The sequence below is a fragment of the Nomascus leucogenys genome, chromosome 2 (assembly GCF_006542625.1).
Source record: "Nomascus leucogenys isolate Asia chromosome 2, Asia_NLE_v1, whole genome shotgun sequence".
NCBI classification, from domain to species: domain Eukaryota; kingdom Metazoa; phylum Chordata; class Mammalia; order Primates; family Hylobatidae; genus Nomascus; species Nomascus leucogenys.
In genome coordinates this window covers 50,521,946-50,548,045 of record NC_044382.1, presented here as the reverse complement: position 1 = coordinate 50,548,045, position 26,100 = coordinate 50,521,946, and the positions used below count along the sequence as shown (strand labels likewise).

Genomic DNA, 26,100 nt, shown 5'->3' with positions numbered 1-26,100 from the left:
GGCTGAAGCAGGAGAATTGCTTGACTCCGGGAGGTAGAGGTTGCAGTGAGCCAAAATTGTGCCATTGCACTCCAGCGGGGGCAACAAGAGCGAAACTCCGTCTCAAAAGAAAAAAAAAAAAAGGCCGGGCGTGGTGGCTCACGCCTGTAATCCCAGCACTTTGAGAGGCCAAAGTGGGCAGAACACAAGGTCAGGAGTTTGAGACCAGCCTGGCCAATATGGTGAAACCCTGTCTCTACTAAAAATACAAAAATTAGCCAGGCGTGGTGTCGGGTGCCTGTAGTCCCAGCTACTCAGGAGGCTGAGGCAAGAGAATCGCTTTTACCTGGGAGGCAGAGGTTGCAGTGAGCGGAGATTGCGCCACTGCATTCCAGCCTGGGCAACAGAGTGAGAGACTCCGTCTCAAAAAAAAAAAAAAAAAGGAAATTGTTTCCAAATATCTTGTTTTTTTTTAATGATTATTTTCTGAGTGGTCAATAATTTATTCCTTCTTTGTTCCACTATTTGTTCACTTAGCATACTTGCAAAATTTTATGGCTTTTTTTAAACTGGCTTTTTTAGAAAACTCAATTTTGCACAGATGTTGAAAAATTATAAAATATGTACATATTCAAATGTTAGGGATCAAATTTTAATCTTGGAAGCTTGGAAGTTAAATATCATTTCTGTCATATATTTTAAAGCAGTGAAAGGTATTTCTTTCTTTTGAGACTTCAGCAAATATTTCGAATTTCAAAGTTTTCTATTAAAAGTTTTTAGTTCCATATAAAGTATATCTTTTTAATGATATTTTAAGCACTAATATATTATGGTAGTTAAAATAATTTCTAGTTGACAAATCTAGAGCTGATAGTTCTTAAGTTTAAAATGCAGTTTAAGCAAGGAGTATATAAAATCTACATGGGTTTCTATAAATGGTATCGTCTAAAATCTTTTTTCAGTCTGGGCACGGTGCCTCATGCCTGTAATCCTAGCACTTTGGGAGGCTGAGGTGGGAGGATCCCTTGAGCCTAGGAGTTCAAAACCAGCCTGGGCAACATGGTGAAACCCTATCTCTACAAAAAATACAAAAATTAGCCAGGTACGGTGGCACACACCTGTAGTCCTAGCTATTCAGGAGGCTGAGGTGGGATGATCGTTTGAGCCCAGGAGGTCGAGGCTGCAGTGGGTTGTGATTGTGCCCCTACACTCCAGCCTGGGCAACAGAGCAAGACTGTCTCAACAAAGAAAAAAAAAAAAAGTAAAGAAAATAAATAAAATCCTGTTTCATCTTTTATTACAGATTCTGGGATATTCATATTCCACGTAGATATTATTTAATATCTGCCAGTCTTTGAATCTCAACTATTTTTGAGTATTTATAGTTTCCATCAATTCTTAAAAGAAGCCATATGTACAATTCAAGTTCACCATCATTACTGGCATTTGGTCTGATAATTGGCTACTGCTAATAGTGGCATATAGACTTAAATACAGGATACTTTACATATGACACTTACCTGCCTCTTTTAAATTTTAAAATTATTCTATTTAAAATAATCTGACATTATAAATTACTATGAGTAAATTATAGAATGGTCTATTAATTTTTCCTTTAGTTTGTTGTGCTTTCTGTGGTCACAGAAAATGCTTTAGAAAAAATAAAATTATTCTAGCCCAGGCACAGTGGCTCACACCTGTAATCCCAGCACTTTGGGAGGCTGAGGCGGGCAGAACACAAGGTCAGGAGTTCAAGACCAGCCTGGCCAATATGGTGAAACTCCGTCTCTACTAAAAATACAAAAATTAGCCGGCCGCGGTGGTGGGCACCTGTAGTCCCAGCTACTCGGGAGGCTGAGGCAGGAGAATTGTTTGATCCCGGGAGGTGGAGGTTGCAGTGAGCCAAGATTGTGCCACTGCACTCCAGCCTCGGCAACAGAGCAAGACTGTGTCTCAGAAAAAAAAAAAAAAAAGGAAAAAAGTATTCTGTATAAGTTAGACTATAGGTTCAAAGATAATTCCTTCATAAAAGAAAAAAAAATCAATAAAATTTATTCACATGGCCATGCACCGTGGCTCACGCCTGTAATCTCAGCACTTCAGGAGGCTGAGGTGGGCGGATCACTTGAGGTCAGGAGTTCGAGACCACTCTGGCCAACATGATGAAATCCCATCTCTACTAAAATACAAAAATTAGCTGGGCGTGGTGGTGGGCACCTGTAATCCCAGCTACTCAGGAGGCTAAGGCGGGAGAATCACTTGAAACCTGGGAGGCAGAGGTTCCAGTGAGCCGAGATTGTGCCACTGCACTCCAGCCTGGGCAACAGAGTGAGAGTCCCTCTCAAAAAAAAAAAAAAAAGAAATATAGACGGGTCAGAATTGCATTCACACTTTAGTTCTATAGAATATCAAGCTGTTTTTTGATATTTTATTTAGTGATACAGTGATATGCCCCAGAGGATTTGTTAGCACTTTTCTGGGAATGCTTGGAAATGACTAGCATAAGAAATTTAAAATGTTCTGATGTCATTATTTTATGTATTTATATTTTAATAGGATATTAAGGATTTTTTTCATGGTAAATTTATGGATATATAAGTAGGTAATTTGGCTTATTTATAATTTAAGGAAATAAAATTACTAGAGTACTCTTGGTAGTGATACTAAATAGTTACCTCTATCTAGACTCTTAGTATTTTCCCTGTATCAAATAATGCTATCATAGTAATATGTATTCTAAGTACTTTGAATTATATTTGAATATAAAAGAATAAAAATTCTTTTATTCTTCAACCTACATTTATTTGCCAGCTTAACTTTAATGTAACTCCAAATACATATCAAATTTTTGGCTTCCCATAAATCAATTTAATAATTTGAATTTTATTACAATGTGGGCACTGTGATAGGTGTTGGGAGGATCTAAGATGAGAAAGATATTGTCAGTGCTTTCGAGGTGCTCACAGTTCTTACCCTCCACTTTGCTACCTCACATGACATTATTAATTAATGCACTCAGATCTCTTGCTAACCAGAATGTAATGTTTTGAGATTTTATACACCATTATCATCATCAGAGTATCAGTAGTACCATGGTAAAGAATTTTAGGCTGGGTGTGGTGGCTCACGCTTATAATCCCAGTACTTTGGGAGGCCAAAGCTGGAGGATTGCTTGAGCCCAAGAATTTGAGACCAGCCTGGGCAGCATGACAAAACTTTGCCTCTACAAATAATTTAAAAAGTAGCCAGGCATGGTGTTGTGTGCCTGTAGTGTCAGTTACTCGGGAAGCTGAGGCAGGAGGACTGCTTGAGCCCAAGAGATCAAGGCTTCAGTGAGCCATGATCGTGCCACTGCACTGTAGCCTGGGCAACAGAGCGAGACCCTGCCTCAAAAAAAAAAAAAAGAGAATTTTACAGTTTAAAAAAAAATTATTTCATTTGTCTTAAAATGAGTAGAATCTTTGCAATTGAGGTACACTTTACAAAGTAATATTTTTCAATTAAAAGATGCTTACTGTTCTCTTCTGACAGAGTTAATATTTTCAGCGTCACAGTTTTGTGCTAACTTTTTCTTTAATAAGTATGCCCAGGATCAATCCTGCAGTTGTGCACACACAATCGTGTGTTAGCTGTCCATGGAAAATGTATAGATATTTAAATTTATGTAGGATATGATATCACAGTTTGGCATACTTATCCTAGAACACACACTTATGTATGACTGTTAAATCAGTTGGGTTTTATAATCATTACCGTTTTGATATTTGATAAGATTTGCAAGATTAAATTTTTTACCTCAGAGAACAAGACAAGGTTATATCGTGCATATTAAATTCATAATACCATATAACTTGCTTTTGGGTTCATGATTGCTTTTCACCTGTACTTTCCATCTGTCATGAACAGGGATCCCTGAGATGTTCATACTCTGCATTCTCATGTGCATGATCCTTAGATTTAAAAAGGGTGAGTGGGAGAAAGCTGCTTTATAGAAATATAAGTTCACAGCATTCATGTTTTGTGTGTTCCACTGCAAATATTGCATGCTGCATACTTGTATGCTGCATACTTGTATTTCTCTGAAAATGAAGAACATAGGCTCATAAGTACACAAAAATTTAGTTTCGTTTTTGCCAATAGTTGGAACAGATGGAGGAATGTTAGATGTAATACCTTTTCTATTTTTTCTAAAATGAATTCTGTAGTATTTTTCAAAAGACAAGGAAAAAATTATATTTAAACTCAAAGTGGCTACAAATCAGCTTCTAAACTGTCACTGACATTAGCATATAGATTTTGTAGTTTTTACAAACTTTTAAAAATATTTATTTACTAAGAAAACATTGCATTAATGCATGATGCAAAATTGATAAGTTTTCCTTTAAATTGGAATGCAGTTTAAAGTGACTGAATTTTCCAATTTCAGCTACTGCATTTGAGAAGGATACATACTGGAAAATGGAACTGGTATCATCTAATTTCTTTAGGCTCCTTCACTTAACGGTAGTTGGGAAAAATCTTTCCATGTGGCATTATGTAGATCATATTCTTGATGACTAATATTAATTACTGTGCTTTTTAGCCTTGACAGTGATGAAGAATTCTGGGTGAATATAGTTCATTCAGATAATTTAGGTGTATTTTAAATACATATTTTCAATTGAAAAAACAGCTCTTTGGCACTTGGCTTTTAATTATGTAAACATTGACATTCTTACATTTTGTTCTTTATATTACAATTGATGTGTATGTTGCATTTCCAATAACTGCACATACAGTTTTATCATACACTTTAAAACAGTGGCATACTTGGTCATAAATACAAATTAATTTTAGATTGGAACATATCTTTGTCTGTCATGTTACCTATTTTTATTTTTGTGTGTGTATATGATGACAAACCTTTCCATATTGTGAACAAGATAAAATGATATCTAAAATGTTAGTCATGACAACTTCCAGCCTTAGCAATCAATGCGCCTCTGAGGTTATGCTGTTAAGGGCTAAAGTAATAGTATTTTCAGTGCGCTATTCTGCCAGTTGCCACATATGCTGAAAAGATCTACTTAAATCTTTCTTGCTAGGCATAATAGATAATAGTTTTATAAAAAATATTAATTCTGGTGCTCTCCAGAGATTTTTATGCTTAACTATTTTCTGTTAGATTTCAGCCAGTAAAATTTACCATTGTTCTTATATTGGAAAATTCCCTTACTAGTCACAATCAACCAGGCCCTTTAAAAAGAGAGAAAATGGACAGCTCTAACCAATTGTCAAGCATGTAATCAAGTACTTTATTAAGAGAAATCCATCCATTAATCAGTTCTTCCTTTGCATTTCATTATGTCATAAAGGATGGATTTATTTTAGAGCTTATGGTTTTGAACTACCACTTCCAGCTTCTGGAGACCCAATGATTAACTTGCTTATCTTCTACAACCCAGAATGTTCCAAATCAAACCTTTTTCATCTTGATTCTCCTAGATTTTACAACAAATCATAGTGACAATACCAGTTCCATTTTGCCTCCAATTCAGTTGATTATATATTTTTTCTATTTATTTCTCATTTTATAATTGATATCTGGAATAATCAGCAGCTCTTTTCTCATTTATTTTCTCATATTTTTATTCCAGGATTTGCCTCTGAAGCAGGGAGTGTCTGCATTAAAAATGACCTGTAGTTCTCTGCTTCATAGGTTAGAAACTTATTTTAATATTTTGTGGCTAAGCACAGTCCCACTTTTCAAATTCTGTAATGAATTATTTAATTGGCCTTGAATGTGGACCACAAGCATATATTTCATATTGGGGTTTTCTTTATTACTTTAAATGATTAAAATTCAATAGAATGTCCAGCTGAGGCAATAAAAGCTTTATTTTTGCTTTACAGCTTAAAACATTAAATGAGATTTTAAAAATCTATTGATTGTAACACAAGTAAAATAATGCTATTTGGGCATTTTTAAAAATTGCATTTCTTAGGCCTTATATTGCTTGAAGCATTTATATTCTAAAACATAACCAAATTCTGACTATTCATTTTGGGGAAAAACAATCAGTTCACAAATCACATTTTCAATGGGACTGCTAGCCAGCATAGGTGAAAACATGTATAGTGTATTTACTCTTGAATTGTACACTGCAGATGCTTCTTCAGCTCCCTCCTCTTCCTCCATGGGCGGTGCTTGCAGCTCCTTTACCACCTCTTCCAGCCCTACCATTTATTCTACCTCAGTCACCGACAGCAAGGCTATGCAAGTGGAGAGCTGCTCCTCAGCCGTGGGGGTAAGTAACAGAGGGGTAAGTGAAAAGCAGTTAACCAGTAACACAGTTCAGCAGCATCCATCAACACCGAAGAGGCACACAGTCTTGTACATCTCACCACCACCTGAGGACTTGCTGGATAACAGTCGGATGTCCTGCCAGGATGAGGGGTGTGGATTGGAATCTGAGCAGAGCTGCAGTATGTGGATGGAGGATTCCCCCTCCAACTTCAGTAACATGAGCACCAGTTCCTACAATGATAACACTGAGGTACCTCGTAAATCACGAAAACGAAATCCAAAGCAGAGGCCGGGGGTCAAACGACGAGATTGTGAAGAATCTAATATGGATATATTTGATGCCGACAGTGCCAAAGCACCTCACTATGTGCTTTCTCAGCTTACCACGGACAACAAAGGCAACTCAAAAGCGGGAAATGGGTTGGTATTCACATTTTTTAAAATTCTATCATCATTATGCAAAACAAACAAACAAAAAACATTCCCAATTTTTCCTAATTGCTCAGCTCAAGTTTGCATATAAAGCAACAGTGCTAATTTTATCATTGAAATACATGAAAATTTTAACTTAAAATTACCAACTTTTACTAGATAGAAAATAAAATAATCATAGATTCTCGCAATAGATATCTTATTATCAGTATAGTTAGGTAGCAGAAAATGAAAATAATCTGTTTTGAAATAACTTAAATTTCAAATGAATTTATATTTTAAAAGGACTTAAAAATATTTTTACTCAGCCAGGTGCGGTGGCTCACGCCTGTAATCCCAGCACTTTGGGAGGCTGAGGCGGGCGGATCACCTGAGGTCAGGAGTTCGAGACCAGCCTGACCAACATGGTGAAACCCCATCTGTACTAAAAATACAAAAAAAATTAGCCGGGCATTGTGGCGCATGCCTGTAATCCCAGCTACTCGGGAGAACTGAGGCAGGAGAATCACTTGAACTCAGGAGTCAGAGGTTGCAGTGAGCTGAGATCACGCCACTGTACTCCAGCCTGGGCGACAAGAGCAAAACTCCATCTCAAAAAAAAAAAAAAAAAAAAAAGAACTAACAATGTAATGACTCCATCCAAAACAACTCAAACAGTCACTAAGAGCCGTGTTCTCTTTCACATTGTGTCCTCAAACAGTTTACATTTTTTAGAGGATTTTAGACTTAATTTTTTTCTCTTTAGTTGATGAAAACAAGAAAAAACTAAATTGAGAGTTTGATTCTCATCATTTAGATTCATATATCATAAGCTTTTTTCCTTTGATACTAATACATTGATTGTACAGAGTCAATATTTTTTTAAATCACTCATTTTTTTTCTGTGATTCTGGGTTACTTATTTAGAGGGTGATGAAACAGGATCATGGTACATGTTTGAGTTTTCTTTCATCTCTGCCAGTCACACTACTCACTAATATAGTTCAATAGCTATGTTACAGAATATTCACTGCTATAATGCAGACTAGTATGACTTTTAATTCCTTTAGTAATTTTATTGTAATATTTAATTGCTAGACTTTTAAATTAGATTTTTATATAGTACATTCAAAATAATTTGTTAAAATTTAACTCTCTAGGACCCGGGATCTCCTACAATTTCAGTTTTACACAAAAAGTGGTCAAGAAGCTTTAGATTGGTTTACTACTTGATGACATCACTGATCTTTTTTTCGTTAAAAATTCAGTTGAATATTATAGAGAATATTCTTAATATATATTAAACTTGCCCTTAAGCACTCCCTCAGTACATTTTAAAAAGTAATATTTACCCTTTAAGCAATAATTACTCTACACTGCTTCTTTACCTCCTTTGGGGTAATGTAGTTAAATGAAAATGAATATTTAAATGCTTTTCAGTTTTAGAAAGTCCAGATTGGTAAATTACCTAAAAGAAAATAAGATATACTCTTTCCTAAAATGTTGCCATTTAATAAAGTCAAGAATTTCAGAACATAATATTTGTAGAACTATTACTAATAAAATAAGGCTCTGAAATGTAATGAATGCAGCAGGTAAATACTTAAGTAACTGTGATAGTAACACAGATCTAAAAGTCTCATGAATATCATTTAATTACATATGTGTGTTTATTTGCACTTTAGTGGAGAAGGTCTTTAATATAAAGTTCCAGAAGACAAATTTTCATTTTTATATCAAAATGAATGTTGAAGGTTCAAATTTAGGGCAAATAGAATTTTTACTTATGGCTAGTAAACACAGTGATTTGCAGTTGCTAATTAAATATCTTGACCTTTATCTTTTCTGCTTCTACTGTTGTATGATAGCTATATCTTAGAAATGATTTGAGGTTACCCAGGGAAAGTATAATGACATAGGTCAAGACAGACTCTTTCATGAAATAATTCATGGAGCAGAAATTCCATCAAGCAGAAGAAATGTCCAGCTTCTTAGGTAATGAAAAAAATATTTGAAACTAGTATATGGAAATGATGGAAGAAGTTTAAAATTGGAATTTATAACAACTATATTGAGGAAAGGATGAAACCATACCTAAATATATAGAAAAAATAGGCCTTAAAAATAATTTTTCAGAGCATGTCAAGCTAAAAGCCTGTATTCTTCAACAGTGAAAAAAATCTTAAAATGTTTTGAGAGATAAGGATATAGCCTTAGATCTAATGTGCCATAAAATTACAATTTATATCATACTAAGTATTTAGAAAATGTACTTTAAAATGTATACAGCAGTTTATTGATTTTCAAGATACCACATAGAAATCTGATAGCTTGTAAATGAAAATGGCACTTTTATATGACTAAAATGTCAGAGTCTAATAAGAGAATAAAACCATTAAAGAAAAAAAAAGCTTAGTATTTGAATATTCCTAGCCATATCATTCTTAAATTTCTCAGCTAAATGTCCTGAGAATCAGTTGCCCCGTGTCTCTTCTAGATATTTCTGTAAGTTAAGATAAGATGTCATCTGGATGTGAAACCTACTTTAGGCTTTTTGTAGTGAAAATTATTTTTTTGACATAGGCCACCAGAAGGATTATGCGGCACAAATAAATTAGAATGTCATTTTAAGACTTCTGAATAGAATATGCCATGATGGTGGATTTTCCTTTTTGGTTGTCATTTAGAAGTAAAATCCCATGTAACTGACTGCTACTTTATTTTTTCTTAAGCCATCATGCCTTAAAAATTAGTAACTTGACTACATTTCTAAGCATTAGTGGATGTTTTCATGGTTTTACATGTCCATACATCTCAATATGTATGTATTCCATTTTTACATTTTAGAAAATAAAGATAGTTTTAAGGACTTCTAAAGTACCATTTTAGAAATTGTTTAATTACATATGATATTCTTCTTTAAGCCATAATGTGTATACTCACTCAATAGTCTTCATCCCAAGTGAGATCATTTGTTTTGCTAGACTAGTAAAACTCATTTTCATTTATTTGCCCTTATAAATATTAGCTTGACTAGCATAAGTGAGTATAAAAACATGTCTTGCCAAGTTAATCGATATGCTCTACGAATTTTTCTTGTATTTCAAACTAAAATTTTCCCTTTTCTATTATCAAATTGATACTATCTGAGTTACAAATATTTGAAAAATACAAGAAAACCTCATAATCTAGTCACTCAGTAAATCTGCTATTATCATTTTGCAGTATTTTCTTTCATCTCTTTGTATGTATATTTGGGGGATATTTCTACATAGTTTCAATAAATGAATATTTTTACTCTAAGATTAGTATAAAACAGAGTATCATAGACTTTCATGTGTGAGGAGCTGCACACTAGTTAGACCAGATGTTTGAATCTGTACCCAGAATGATGAAAAGAAAAACAGGGTTTACTGCCCATTGTTCCAGCTTCAACTTGATACTTATGTTCATAGAATTTATTCTTCCAGGGCCTTTTAAATGACTTGCACAAGTAATCTTTGATTTACTTAGTCAAATTTACACGAATGGCATTCCTTGTCCAGTTAGGACCTTTCTCATCTTAGGTCTTTCTCATCTTAATATTACAGAAGCTCCTTTATCCCTCTGCTTTCCTTTCTTTGTCCCTTTCTTCTTCTTCTTTGCCTTCATCAACAAACATTTCTTCAGCACCTGTTATGTTTCAGGAACTGTGCAAGGTTCAGGGAATATAAAGATGATTAAGCACAGTATTGCGCCTTGAGAACTTTTCCTCTTATCTGTCAGTCTTACTGAATTCCTGTGCTGGTTTCATTCCTTCTTTGCTCCATTCTTTTGCCTCTTTCCCAGCCAAGGATTCAACCTACTCCCCATTTCCATTGAAAATAGTGCCTTTCCTCACTTTGTTCTTGATGATTGAGGCAACAACTTGGTTACAGCTGGAGGGGTAAACATTAGAGCCAGATTTAAGCCTGCTTAGCTCCTCTGTGTTTGAAGTCATAATATTCCTACTGGGATCTGGTTGCTTTTAGAGGAGATTTTTCTTCACAGTCATCTGGCTCCTGGATCTTCGATGTGGGTCAAAACTTAGGACTAGGAGGCTCACAGAGAAAGCTATGACCCTGACTTTATTTAAAACATACGTGAATTTTTTTTTTTTTTTTTTTTGAGACGGAGTTTTGCTCTTGTTGACCAGGCTGGAGTGCAATGGCACGATCTGGGCTCACTGCAACCTGCACCTCCTGGGTTCAAGTGATTCTCCTGCCTCAGCCTCCCGAGTAGATGGGATTACAGGTGCCTGCCACCACTCCTGGCTAATTTTTTGTAGTTTTAGCAGAGACAGGGTTTCACCATGTTGGCCAGGGTGGTCTCGAACTCCTGACCTCAGGTGATCCACCCCCCCCGGCTCTTCGCCTCCCAAAGTGCTGGAATTACAGGCGTGAGCCACCACACCATTGCTCAGAAGGAAAGATAACTAACAATATTGTTTTTACTTATTTTTATTATGTATTTGCAGTGCTTCAACTATTTTACAGATAAATGTGTTTGCCTGAAGTCATAACCACCATTTGGGATACTGTTTTTCTTTGAACATACATTCCACATAGCAAATGCATTATAAATAAATGTTAAAAAGCATAACTAAAAAAAATAAGGGCCAGGTGCAGTGGCTCACGCTTGTAATCCCAGCACTTTGGGAGACTGAGGCGGGGGGATCACCTGAGGTCAGGAGTTCGAGACCAGCCTGGACAACATGGTGAAACCCCATCTCTAACAAAAATATAAAAATTAGCTGGGCGTGGTAGCACACGCCTGTAATCCCAGCTACTTGGGAGGCTGAGGCAGGAGAATCACTTGAACCCAAGAGACAGAGGTTACAGTGAGCTGAGACTGTGCCACTGCACTCCAGCCTGGATGACAGAGTAAAACTCCATTTCAAAAAAAAAAAAAAAAAAAAAAAAGGTAGAATGCTGGTGCTGTAAAGCCCAGATTGTAAAAATTTTTATTGAGGGCTTTAATTACTTAACTAATCACAAATAAAAATAATCTGAAAAATCACACTCCTAGAAAAGATTGTTTAGAGTAAAGCTAATTTCCCAATAAAAATTGAATCACTAATTTTTTATATAATTTCTTCAGTTAGGTTTACTGAGAAGGATACTCGAAAGAATAAGCTACATATACCTTCATTTGGTTTGTAGGCCATTTTGTATGGGGGTATGTAGGGTTTTTGGGGGTTTGTTTTTTGTTTTCGCTACCCTCACTTTTTTTCTTTTACTTTGCAGTTAAAAAATAACAGTAGTTAATCTTATAGCTTTATACAAATTTTGGAATTTATATATGGAATGCATACATGGAATTTTTAAATCTTGTTTTGACTGAAGTACAATGTTAAAGGTTCTAGTGACATTAACTATTCTTTCCTGCTAGTCTCAGTTTATTGCGCTCAATCTTCCTCCCTTCCTCCTACCACTCATATACGTTCATTTTCTTTTCTGTCAAACGTACTTTGTTTTATTTTTGCATCATATGGTAAACTTTTTTATAAAACCTTTTTAAAGATACTTTGCTCATGTATCTTCCTTTAGGCAATATTTTATTTTGCCAGCAAGCTAAATAGTTGCTTTTACTATTATTGCCAGTTCTGTTTCTTCCTTTGTCTTAATGGCTTTTATTTTTTTATCAAAAAACTCTTTTTGATACTTTCTCCATGTTGTGCTTTGATTTCTCAGAACATTGGAAAACCAAAAAGGCACTGGAGTAAAGAAGAGCCCTATGTTGTGTGGACAATATCCTGTTAAAAGTGAGGGAAAGGAGCTGAAGATAGTTGTACAACCTGAGACACAGCACCGAGCTCGGTACCTGACTGAGGGCAGCCGCGGCTCAGTAAAAGATAGAACACAGCAAGGCTTTCCTACAGTAAAGGTATTTACTTTATTTATCATTTGAATTTTAGTTAAAATGTAAAGGGGAATGAGAATATGTCCTGAAAAGTAAAATATTTTCAAATCATGAATTTTCTTCCCTCATGTTTGATATTTGAATTAGATTCATCCCAAACTTTATATTTAGAAAGAATTTTTTTTTTTTTTTTTTTTTTTTTTTTTGAGACAGAGTCTCACTCTGTCACCCAGGCTGGAGTGCGTGGTGTGATCTCAGCTCACTGCAGCCTCTGCCTCTGGGGTGCAAGTAATCATGCCTCAGCCACCTGAGTAGCTGGGACTACAGGTGTGTGCCACCAGGCCCAGCTAATTTTTGTATTTTAGTAGAGTCGCGGTTTCACCATGCTGGCGAGACTGGTCTCGAACTCCTGATCTCAAGTGATCCTCCTGCCTTGGAGGAAGAAATATTAAAGTGAATTCAAAGAAATATAGTAGAAATTATTAAGAATTTTGAAAATAAGGTTTTTGAGATGGTTATAGTAATCAAGACTATTGGACTGAGAAAAGACTTGATTAATACTTAAGGCTTCAGTTTAAGAAATGGGATATCATTTGCATCCACTCAAGTACAGGGGGAAAGAAGGAAGTGAGGAAAAAAAAAGAAATGAGATATCAATTGAGTCTTAATTTTTTTTAAAGTTGAGACTAAAAGTTAAAAGGGACTTAAATTTTAGCACCTAGGATATCTTGGTATAAAGAATATTTGTCTTTGAAGACAAACCTCAAAAAAATGGGGCAATGGGGAGAGGACTTAACAAATGTCCCTACCCCTTGCAAAATACTAAACAGGGAGGAATTTTGTCTAGTCACATTAGATTCTTATTAAATACAGTTTGTATAAATATGTTAGTTGAACAGTATTTTAAGTTAGGAGTAGAGGTGGACCGCCTTTCATTTCATACTTGAATGAAATTATGATTGAAACTCTGGATCAATCAGGAAACGTGTCTGCCACCATTTATAAGGTTGGTTAATAGTTATGTGTACAATATCAAGTCTACCCTTCTTCACTACCTACTATCTTAACCCACACCCAATCCTTCAATCCCAGGACCGGTAACAGGCAAGTGAGAAATTTATGTTATGCTTTGTGTAAATATTTGTCTAGCCAGATATTTTGGTAGTTTGGTCATTACGTTTAACCTAATTGCCTTTACTTTAAGTTATGTTTTGTCTAGTTGGAAGTATTGTTAGATTAATTGCTTAGCTATGAGAGGGAATGAATTGACCTTAAAAGTTTGTTTAGTCATTCATTCAACAAATGCTGCACTCTTCCATGTGCCAGGCACTGTTCTAGATTCTGCTGACCAGCAATTTGACTAGTTTGCTTATTTTCCTCATTATTATACCATTTTATAGAGATATAGCTGTACTGGAATAGAAAAGATGTGTGAATTTTTTAAGCACTTTGTTTGGCATGCATTGTACAATTTACTTTGTGATTTTCTGCATTCTATATTAGGAGCTTCAATGTTTAACAATAAGCCTTATCAAGAATCAGGATTGGAAACATTTGTTCCCAAATGCTGTTTTAAATATTTATTTATTTTTCAGCATACAAATTATAATTTAATTTATGAAGGCTTGCTAGAGACCTGTAATGATCCATAGATCCCCGTTTGAACTAGCAGTCTCTCAGACCATAATGTTTTGTCCCAGGATTTAATGATGTTATATGTATATATCTAGTCCGTGAAAATGAGCTTCATTTCCTTGTTATTCATATAGCTGCACTCATACTTTTCTACTCAAGTAGCTTTAGTAGAATAAAAATTTGGTATATGTACTCTCATTTGATGATGATGATGATGCCACTGATAGTTTTGTGAGTTTTTCCATTAGTTATGGTGGTAGGTCCTGAGCAACCCAAATGCTGCCTGAAGTACTGTGTATTCATTCTCATCTGCTTGTACAAATAAATTATAAACGATAATTTATCATCTAACATCTAAATTTATAATTTAAATATAGTTATTACAGAATTAAAACTATGACTTACTTCAGGAATTTAGCCAACTCTTTTATGAAAATGTTTTATCTCTATTTTTCTTGAAGATTTAAATATTTTTAAATGTAATTCAGTTACAAGTATAGGATTTGGTCTTAAATATTTGATTTTATAATTAGATTATTTGAAATGCTAATTAGTGTTTCTGTTGCATGTTTTCTGGTTTCAGCTGGAAGGCCATAATGAACCTGTAGTGTTGCAAGTGTTTGTGGGTAACGACTCTGGACGAGTGAAACCACATGGATTTTATCAGGCCTGCAGGGTAACTGGACGAAATACAACTCCTTGCAAAGAAGTGGACATTGAAGGCACTACTGTTATAGAAGTCGGCCTTGATCCTAGCAACAACATGACACTGGCGTAAGTACTTTGTAAGAATTTTTCATTATATATTACACTCTTGTGTTAGGCAGGAGAATTGTTCGGTTTCTAATGTATAGAAGATTTTTTTAGTATTGTATTAAAATGTTTTAAATATTATGAATTAAAAAAGACATTACTTCAGAATGGTAATGGGTTAAAATTAACTCTTTTACCATTTGCTAAAGAATTCCCATGGTTGGGCCAGGCACAGTGGCTCATGCCTATAATCCCAGCGCTTTTGGAGTCTGAGGCTGGTGGATCACCTGAGGTCAGGAGTTAGAGACCAGCCTGGCCAACATGCAAAACCCTGTCTCTACTGAAAGTACAAAAATTAGCTGGGCGTGGTGGCACATGCCTGTAATCCCAGCTACTTGGGAGGCTGAGGCAGGAGAATCACTTGAACCCAGGAGGCAGAGTTTGCAGTGAGCCGAGATTGTGCCACTGCCCTCCAAGCTGGGCAACAAAGGGAGACTCCGTTTCAAAAAAAAAAAAAAAAAAAAAAAAATTCCCGTGGTAAAGGCAGGGAACTCAAAGCCAAGTGGAAAGCTGGCCAAGACTTACTTTTTTGGGTTTATAATAGTAACATTGAAAATAAAAACTGCAATTTGATTTGCTTTCCTGAATTCCACTTTCTTAATGTTTGCTTTAAAAACTTTTTTTTTGAGACCGAGTCTCCATCTGTCGCCTAGGCTGGAGCGCAGTGGTGCTATCTCTGCTTACTGCAACCTCTGCCTCCTGGGTTCAAGTGATTCTGCCTGCCTCAGCCTCCCAAGTAGCTGGGATTACAGGCATCCGCCACCACACCCGGCTAATTTTGTATTTTTAGTAGAGTCAGGGTTTCACCATCTCGGCCAGGCTACTCTCCAACTCCTGACCTCAGGTAATCTACCCACCTTGGCCTCCCAAAGTGCCGGGATTACACGTGTGAGCCACTGCACCCAGCCAAAAAACTGTTCAGCAGAAACTGTGAAGTGCCTTATTCCATCTTGATGTGAAACACATATTGCTGGTTTGAATTCACCGTCTGTTGTTATTTTCCTCTGTTTAAAAAATATATATCTTTAGATTTAGATTATGTGTTTTTCATCTTGTACATTTAAATTTTAAAAATTATTTTTCCTTAAGCCTTTTGTAAAGGACCTTTAATCCTAAAATTGAACCGTAACAGCAGGAAATATATTGGTATGGGGTAGACCTACGTTGTAATTATTTGTATATTGGATAGTTGCTAAAGACTTTGCTTGGTTTTTGGTTTCCTTTTGAAAGCCATTTTAAATAGATTGGTAAAAGGTTAGTTGGAAAAGACATTTTGAGAAATATTTTGTAAATTTTTTTTTTTGGAGAGGAAGTCTTGCTTTGTTGTCCAAGCTGCAGTGTAGTGGCGCGATCTTGGCTCACTGCAACCTCCATCTCCTGAGTTCAAGTGATTCTCCTCCCTCAGCCTCCTGAGTAGCTTGGATTACAGGCGCCCATCACCGTACCTGGCTAATTTTTGTATTTTAGTAGAGACGGGGTTTCACTATGTAGGTCAAGCTGGTCTCGAACTCCTGACCTCAAATGATCCGCCCACCTCAGGCTCCCAAAGTGCTGGGATTACAGGCATGAGCCACCGCGCCTGGCCTCATAAATATTTTTTAACTTGTAACTTTTGAAAATTACAAAAAAAGGGGCTGGGCACGCGGTGGATCACGCCTGTAATCTCAGCATTTTGGGAGGCCGAGGCAGGTGGATCACTAAGTCAGGAGTTCAAGACCAGGCTGGCCAAGATGGTGAAACCCTGTCTGTACTAAAAATACAAAAAATTAGCTGGGCGTGGTGGCGGGCACCTGTAATCCAAGCTACTTGGAAGGCCGAAGCAGAGAATTGCTTGAAGCTGGGAGGTGGACTTTGCAGTGAGCTGAGATCACACCACTGCACTCCAGCCTGGGCGACAGAGCAAGACTCTGTCTCAAAAAAAAAAGACAATTATAAAAATAAATACATATAGGCTGGGCACAGTGGCTCACGCCTGTAATCCCAGCACTTTGGGAGGCCGAGGCAGGCGGATCACGAGGTCAGGAGATCGAGACCATCCATGGTGAAACCCCGTCTCTACTAAAAATACAAAAAATTAGCTGGACGTGGTGGCGAGCACCTGTAGTCCCAGCTACTCAGGAGGCCGAGGCAGGAGAATGGCGTGAACCCGGGAGGCAGAGCTTGCAGTGAGCCAAGATCGCGCCACTGCACTCCAGCCTGGGCGACAGGGCGAGACTTGTCTCAAAATAAATAAATAAATAAAGTAAAATAAATAAATAAATACATATAGTAGAGGAGGAAAGGAAAGAATTTACTGATTATAAAAATAGTACTTATTCAATATAAGAAAGTTGAAAACAGGCCAGGCGTGGTGGCTCACGCCTGTAATCCCAGTGCTTTGGAAAGCTGAGGCATGCAGATCATCTGAGGCCAGGACTTTGAGACCAGCCTGGCCAGTATGGCAAAACCCCATCTCTACTAACAATATAGAAATTAGCCAGGAGTGGTGGTGCATGCCTGTAGTCCCAGCTACTTGAGAGGCTGAGGCAGGAAAATCGCTGGAACCCTGGAGGCAGAGGCTGCAGAGCTGAGATTGCAACACTGCACTCCAGCCTGGGCAACAAGAGCAAAACTCTGTCTCAAAAAAAAAAAAAAAAAAAAAAAAAAAAAAGTTGAAAATACAGGGTAAAAAAAGCTAAAAACATGCCCTTTAAAAACCAACTTCTGGCCTGGCACAGTGGCTCATGCTTGTAATCCCAACACTTTGGGAGGCTGAGGTGGGCGGATCTCTTGAGCCAGGAGTTCAAAACCAACCTAGGCAACATATTAAGACTCCAACTGTACTAAAAATACAAAAGTGAGCTGGGGTGATGGTGTGCGCCTGTAATCCCAGCTACTCAGGAGGCTGAGGCACGAGAATTACCTGAACCCAGGAGGCAGAGGTTGTAGTGAGCTGAGGTAGCACCATTGCACTCAGGCCTGGGTGGCAGCGCGAGACTCTGTCTCAAAAAAAACAAAATAAAATATAAATAAATAAAAACCAACTTCCTGGAAATAACCACTATTTTAATGTGTATCTTCCCGTCTTTTTTGGACAAAATTGAGAAAATACTGTACCCATTGTTTTGTAATCTGCTTTTTACTTAACATATCATGAGCATTTTTCACATATCATTCAATGTGGTAACGTACTTGTTAGTGGCTAATATTCCATCCTTCTGGAGGCAGCTACTAATTTTTAAAAAGTAAAATCCATTTTATCTGTTTTCTGAATTAGCTCTGTAAAGAAAGAGACTAAATGTATTTCTTAATTTTTTTATTTTTAAAAAAGGTCTCTGGCCAGGTACGGTGGCTCATACCTGTAATCCCAGCACTTTGGGAGGCCAAGGTGGGTGGATCACTTGAGGACAGGAGTTCAAGACCAGCCTGGCCAACATGGTGTAACCCCATCTTTACTAAAAATACAAAAAATAGCTGGGCATAGTGGCGGCCACCTGTAATCCCAGCTACTCAGGAGGCTGAGGCAGGAGAATCCCTTGAACCCCAGGAGACAGAGGTTACAGTGAGCCAAGATCACGCCACTGCACTCCAGCCTGGGTGACAGACTCCATCTCAAAAAAAAAAAGGTCTCTTATAAGCCATTATGTTCAGATTTTAAAATAGTGATTTTATTTTTTTTACTTTTTATTATTATAAACAAAAGATTGACAGGATTAGGAACAGTGAATGTTTAGAATTTACCCTTTTGTACTTTTTGAACTTGGAACTTTGTAACTTTATTACATATTCACAGAATTAATAGATAAGCAAAATTTTAAAAACAAACTTGTTGATTAAGAACATTATACTATTTATACAACAAAATGTCCCTTTATGTATTTTTTTCTGTATTAGGGTGGACTGCGTAGGGATATTGAAATTGAGGAATGCTGATGTTGAAGCCAGAATAGGAATTGCTGGTTCCAAGAAAAAAAGCACTCGTGCCAGATTGGTTTTTCGAGTTAATATCACAAGGAAAGATGGCTCCACTTTGACACTGCAAACACCCTCTTCTCCAATTTTGTGTAGTAAGTAAGAAGACATGGAGATACTAAACATATGGAGTTTCTTTCATTTTCTGTTAATCTTTTAGACATGTCTAAATTTTAGATATTTCACATACTCTGGCTTGTGATCATGCAAAATTTGAAATATGTTAAAAGCAGTAGTCAGATTTTCTAGACCAAACTAGAGGTGAATAATTGGGATACAATTCAAAAGATGTGGAACATTTTGTAGTTTCCTATTATCATAATATGCTGATTTAAAAAGTAATTTGGGCCAGGCATGGTGGCTCACACCTGTAATCCCAGCACTTTGGGAGGTCAAGGTGGGAGGATCGCTTCAGCCCAGGAGTTTAAGACCAGCCTGGGCAATGTAGTGAAAATCCTGTCTCTACAAAATAAAAAAATATATATAATAAGTTGGATGTGATGGCTTGGGCCTGTAGTTTCAGCTACTCGGGAAGATGAGGCAAGAGGATCACTTGAGCGCTAGGAGGTCAAGGCTGCAGTGAGCCTTGAGCGTGCCACTGCACTCCAGCCTGGGCGGCAGACTGTGACTGTCTCAAAAGAAAAAAAAAAAAAAAAGTAATTTGAGCTGGTTATCAGAAGTAAATTACAAAGCGAAAGCATTTTCTAAGCATCTTCACTGTGTGGTAAATTGCTGTGGTTCTGTTTTGTGTTAGAACATGAGTAAGGTAAGCAGAACTTTGCAAATAACAACATGTCAGAAGTTTCGATTAGTAATTATAATATTATAGTATAGTGTTGGGAGTGGGAAATTCAATTCTTATCGCTAACCTTGGCATGGATAGAAAATGATGTGTGCGTATTTGTGTGTGTAAATTCAATTATGTTGTTATATATGTCTCACCATAATTGTAGTTTCTCTCTAATGATTATTGTTACAGGTAATAAATAGGAAAAATTTTCCTTTTCACATCTCTCTCTTTTTTTTTTTTTCTTTTTTGAGACGGAGTTTTGCTTGTTGCCCAGGCTGGAGTGCAATGGTGTGATCTCCGCTCACTGCAACCTCCACCTCCCAGGCTCAGGCTATTCTCCTGCCTCAGCCTCCCAAGTAGCTGGGATTACAAGTGTGTGCCACTACCACCTGGCTAATTTTTGTATTTTTGGTAGAGGTGGGGTTTCACCATGTTGGCCAGGCTGGTCTTGAACTCCTGACCTCAAATGATCCACCTCAGCCACCCAAAGTGCTGAGGTTACAGGCGTGAGCCACCGCACTTGGCCTGTTTGACCTATTTTTAAACACAACATATGATGTATTACTAAAAATGTTTATATTAATAAGATCAGTCAGCAAATTTGACAGGCAGTGAAGTTGTTCAAGGCCAGGCACAGTGGCTCACGCCTGTAATCCCCGCACTTTGGGAAGCCAAGGTAGAAGGATTGCTTGCGGCCAGGAGTTTGAAACCAGCCTGGGCAACATAGTGAGACCTAGTCTCTACAAAAATGAGTGAATGAATAGAATTTTTTTTCTTTTTTTTTGAGATGGAATCTTGCTCTGTCACCCACGCTGTCACAGTCTTGGCTTATTGCAACCTCCGCATCCCAGGTTCAAGCAGTCCTCTCACCCAGCCTCCTGAGTAGCTGGGATTACAGGTGTGTGCCACCTGGCCCAGCTAATTTTTTTGTATTTTTAGTAGAGTTGGGTTTTCACCCTGTTGGCCAGGCTGGTCTTGAACTCCTGACCTCAAATGATCTGCCCACTGCTCCCAGCACCCCCCACCACCCTTTTTTTTTTTTTTTTAGAAGAAGGCTGGATACGGTGGCTCATGCCTGTAATACCAGCACTTTGAGAGGCCAAGGCAGGAGGATCGCTTGAGGTCAGGAGTTTGAGACCAGCCTCGGCTGGTCTCTCTTCCTGTTTCCTTCTGTCTCCCATTCCAATCCCAGCTCTTCTTACTAACCAACTTTGTTTTCATCTCTCATTTTACTCCAGCTGTTTAAATCTGCCAAAAAGTTTATATTCATGGAAACTAACACAAGCCAGAAACTTATAATGGAAGTGTATTGAACAACATAATGAGAGACCCTGTCTCTACAAAAATTAAAAAAAAAAAAAAAGCCAGGCATGGTGGCATGTGCCTGTAGTCCCAGCTACTCAGGAGGCTGAGGCAGAAGATCACTTGAGCCCAGGAGTTTTGAGAGAGCAGTGAGCTGTGATCACACCACTGCACTCCAGCCTATACAAGAGACCCAGTCTCTAAAAAAAAAGAAAAAAAAAAAAAGGAAATTGTTCAAATGAGTGCTTTTTTTTTAAAATTTTTTATTGTGTTCTGATAACAAAATATGCCTCATTGCTCATTCAGTCACTCATTTAGTCAACATAAATTAAATGTGGTGGTTCTCAATCCTGGGTGTAGGTTCGAGTCACCTGTAGTGCTTTAAAACAAACAAAAAGACATGCCAATTGATGGTTTGTTTTTGGAAAGCTTCATAGTTAATTCAATGGATAGTTACAGTGTGCCTAACTCTGAAATTAAAGATTATAGTTTAAGGAGCTTACAGTTTAGCAGGCTAGGGGAAAAAACAGGCAAGTAAATGTCTAATTTTACTATAAAATTATATTAACTTCCATATATGTGTATATAAAATTTAACTTAAATTAAATAACTTAAAAATAAAACAGTTAATGCTTAAATAATCTTGACTTTAGTTCTGTTTAGTATGGCGTCTGTCGGGGACCCATCTCGTAAACTTTAAAGAAAGGACCTTTTAAAAGGCCAAAAGTTAAATTATCTTGAAAGTAACAGACTAGTTCTTTCTATAATGTAAATACAAATATGTAGAAGATAAATATATTCTAAACCTTGGGGCCTCATTTGGCCATCTTATGCCTTTAACACATAAATCTAAAAAATGAGATATGGGAAAAAGTTTTACCAGTAATCAGTGAAGTGGAATTTCCACACAGTATTTGAAAATGGAGGGAAAGGTTATACGCTTTACATTTCATTTTGGTAATACAATATATTAATATAATTTTGTACGTTTTCTTTTCTTTTCTTTTTTTTTTTTTTTTTTTGAGACGGAGTCTCGCTCTGTCGCCCAGGCTGGAGTGCAGTGGCGCAATCTCGGCTCACTGCAAGCTCCGCCTCCTGGGTTCACGCCATTCTCCTGCCTCAGCCTCTCCGAGTAGCTGGGACTACAGGTGCCCGCCACCACGCCCGGCTAATTTTTTGTATTTTTAGTAGAGACGGGGTTTCACCGTGGTCTCGATCTCCTGACCTCGTGATCCGCCCGCCTCGGCCTCCCAAAGTGCTGGGATTACAAGCGTGAGCCACCGCGCCCGGCCGTACCTTTTATTTTCTTATCAGAACAAGATATACCATATGTTTCTGGAATGTTTTTAAAAAACAAGTATCTATTTCCTGTTACTCCAAAAAGTTACCTTTAAATAAACTGATTTAGTTAATTCTTCACTTAAAAGGGTATATAATTGTCAGTGTATGACCAATAACCCTTTCCATTCTGTTCACACATTTACCCTATAGGTTCTAGACAATACTTGTTTTTTGTTTTTTGTTTGTTTCTTTTTTTAGGCAGGGTTTCACTTTTGTTGCCCAGGCTGGGGTGCAGTGGTGTGATCTTGGGTCACTGCAACCTCTGCCTCCTGGGTTCAACCGATTCTCCTGCCTCAGCCTCCCAAGTAGCTGGGACTGCAAGCATGTGCCAGCATACCCAGCTAATTTTTTGTATTTTTAGTAAAGATGGGGTTTCACCATGTTGGCCAGGCTGGTCTCGAACTCCTGACCTCAGGTAATCTGCCCCCCTCCTCGGTCTCCCAAAGTATTGGGATTACAGGCATGAGCCACCTCACCTGGCCAGTGTATTTGTTTATACATTCACAATTTAAATTCCCCAGCATTGTTGAAAATGTCACTTATCATATACAAACAGGTTAAATATCTCTCATCTTAAATGTTTAGGACCCGAAGTGTTTCAGGTTTTGAATTTCTTTGGACTTTGAATTTCTTTGCATATACATAATGAGGTTTCATGGGAATGGTACCCAAGTGTAAACACAGAATTCATTTATGTTTCATATACAGCTATACATATAGCTTGAAGGTAATTTTACATAATATTTTAAATAATTTTGTGCATCAAAGTTTCAAAAAGCAAAGGTGTCACTGTTTCAGCCACCTTTGTAAACAATCTCTGTAAATAACCTGTTTGGCATCACCATCATTCCTGACTCTGAATTTATTTTTATTTTTATTTGTTTTATTTATTTATTTATTTTTTTTTTTGAGATGAAGTCTTGCTCTGTCACCCAGGCTGGAGTGCAGTGGCGTGATCTTGGCTCACAGCAACCTCCACCTCCCGGGCTCAAGAGATTCTCCTGCCTCAGCCTCCCAAGTAGCTGGGATTACAAGCGCCCACCACCATGCCCAGCTAATTTTTTGTATTTTTAGTAGAAACAGGGTTTCACCTGACTCTGAACTTATATGCTACCAATAAGCAATCCTTTTCTTATATTTCTTCACATATAAGTACTTAACAGTGGTGCAATCATGACTCACTGCAGCCTCAACCTCCAGGGTTTAAGTGAACGTCCCACCCCAGCCTCCTAAGTAGCTGGGAATTGCATGTGCACACTACCATGCCCAGCTAATTTTTTTGATTTTTTTGTAGAGACAAGGTCTCACTATTGCCTAGGCTGGTCTCGAACTCCTGGGCTCAAGTGATCCTTCAACCTTAGCCTCCCAAAGTGCTGGGATTACAGGTGTGAACCACTGCACCTGGCCCAGGTGTGTAAATTTTTGAGCATTGTATTGGCACTCAAAAAGTTTTGGATTTTGGCGCATTTAAGATTTTAGATTTTTGGCTGGGCATGGTGGCTGATGCCTGAATCCCAGCATTTGGGAGGCCGAGGTGGGTGGATCACAAGGTCAGGAGTTCGAGACCAGCCTGACCAACATGTTGAAACCCCATCTCTACTAAAAATACAAAAATTAGCTGGGCGTGGTGGTGTCCACCTGTAATCTCAGCTACTGAGGAGGCTGAGGTAGGAGAACCGCTTGAGCCCAGGAGGCGGAGGTTGCAGTGAGCTGAGATCACACCTCTGCACTCTAGCCTGGGTGACAGAGTGAGACTCAGTCTCAAAAAAAACAAAAAGATTTTAGATTTTTGGATTAGGGATGCTCAACCTGTATTTAACAAAGACAGGATACTTGTTTGTATCAATAGCTGAAGGCTAAATGATACTGCAATAACACACAATTTAAAAGTAGATAATAAAACAAAACTCAGTGGCTTGCAACAACCGAGTTGGTAAAACCATGTGATGACTCTGAAAGTTTTCACCTGGACTTGGCACATTACTTAAGTTCATATTTGATTATCCAAACCAGTCACATGGCCAAGCCTGATGTCAGTAGAGCAAGAATTATAGCCTTTCCAGATAATTGTGTTACTATAAAAATATTTATTACCCCTCCTTCAATAAAGACAACTCATAGAACCAGATGATTGCAAGTTGATTTTAGGTAAGAAATAAGTTTTGGTGGTTCTTGTTATAGAATGCTTATGTATCTCCACAGCTCAGCCAGCAGGAGTGCCAGAAATCTTAAAGAAAAGCTTGCATAGCTGTTCAGTGAAAGGAGAAGAAGAAGTATTTTTAATTGGCAAGAACTTTCTGAAAGGAACTAAAGTTATTTTCCAAGAAAATGTTTCTGGTAAGTACACATATTTGTGGTACAGATATTTGCATGTTTTCACTTTGTTATATGGATATAGTCATAGTTACAGAGTAAAAAAAAGTTCAAAAACTTAATAAATCACTGTTTTTATTTCAATCAGATGAAAACTCTTGGAAGTCAGAAGCTGAAATTGATATGGAATTATTTCATCAGGTACAATTTAAGCTTTTTTATAATTTGGTTGTTTACTCTCTGAGCAATTCAGTTTTGTTCTGAAATTTTCCTGAATCAATAGATTAAATTTCTTCTTCCTATGGGATTGATACGAATCATTTAAAGTTTCTTTCTTGAGTTTCTTTAACTGAAATAGAATTATTTTCCTAATGGTAAACATGACCGCCTCTATTTTAAAAAGTTAGGATCATTAACAAATGTTTCCATTGTTAATAAACAAAATCTTTCTTTCCTGATATTTATTTTCTCTGAGGTCTTAATCCACTATATAGTTCAATAAAAGGGAAACCAATATTTATTGAGAATCTGTTATGTTTCAGGTGCTTTATATTGTTAAGCCTTCTTATGTTTAGAAGCACTCATCACACTGATATTAAAGAGTCTGTATTTGTAGGACCTCACCATGTATTGTTTTCCAAATAACAATGAAAACATGAAAACAAGGATCAAGACGTGACTTAGGAATTAGTATTTAGAGCAGACAGGACCAAACCCCTAGAAATTGAGACTAACAGAGGGCCAAATTTATAAGCAAGTTGGAAGGCACATGGAGAAGAGGTAGTATTTACAGGTGTAGACTGGAGACAGAGAAAGAAGAGAGAAACCGGAAGAAGCTAATGTGTAAATTACCCAAAGCCTAAAATTTAGTGTAAGAAGCTGATGGGGAAAGAAAAGAGCACGTGACAGAAGGTGGAGAAATAGAAGAGGCAAAAATTAGACAATCTATAGCCACTTTATCCAAAAAGTTTATAATTTCCTTGTCGTTTTAAAATTTATTTTTTATTCCTTTGTGTATGTTTAAAAACCTAATAAAATTTAAAACATATATCCAATATATTGCCAGACTTAAGGCTCAGGGCACAGCCAAGACTGCTCCCACTTCATGCACCAGACGCAAGTTCAAAGGTCCCCAGGCCACCCTCTTTTTTTGAATGAGTGGCTCAAACAGTGGTTTTCCTACTGTCCCCTTGGATTTGATAACTTCCTAGAACAATTCACAGAACTCTGGGAAGTGCTGTACTTAGTGCCTGTAGTTTTGTTGTTGTTGTTGTTGTTGTTGTTGTTGTTGTTTTGAGACAGTCTTGCTCTGTCGCCAGGCTGGTGTACAGTGGCGCGATTTCAGCTCACTGCAACCTCTGACTCCCTGGTTCAAGCAATTCTCCTGTCTCAGCATCCT

The 26,100-nt window shown here is 37.3% G+C and overlaps 1 protein-coding gene across 5 annotated transcripts in view; it reads left to right on the top strand.

Moving 5' to 3' along the window:
• NFAT5 (nuclear factor of activated T cells 5) overlaps window positions 1–26,100 on the top strand; it is a 123,786-nt gene that overhangs the window by 70,655 nt on the left and 27,031 nt on the right. For 3 of the 5 annotated variants that reach the window (XM_003262948.3, XM_012504827.2, XM_003262947.3), the window contains 6 exons: window positions 6,127–6,685; window positions 12,388–12,580; window positions 14,775–14,965; window positions 18,878–19,050; window positions 24,591–24,725; window positions 24,850–24,902. In XM_003262948.3, coding sequence (XP_003262996.1) covers window positions 6,127–6,685; window positions 12,388–12,580; window positions 14,775–14,965; window positions 18,878–19,050; window positions 24,591–24,725; window positions 24,850–24,902 — 1,304 coding nt within the window. Of the gene's footprint in view, window positions 1–5,615; window positions 5,678–6,126; window positions 6,686–12,387; window positions 12,581–14,774; window positions 14,966–18,877; window positions 19,051–24,590; window positions 24,726–24,849; window positions 24,903–26,100 lie in introns of all 5 variants that reach the window. The other 2 variants (XM_003262949.3, XM_030794651.1) reach the window with 1 other exon arrangement.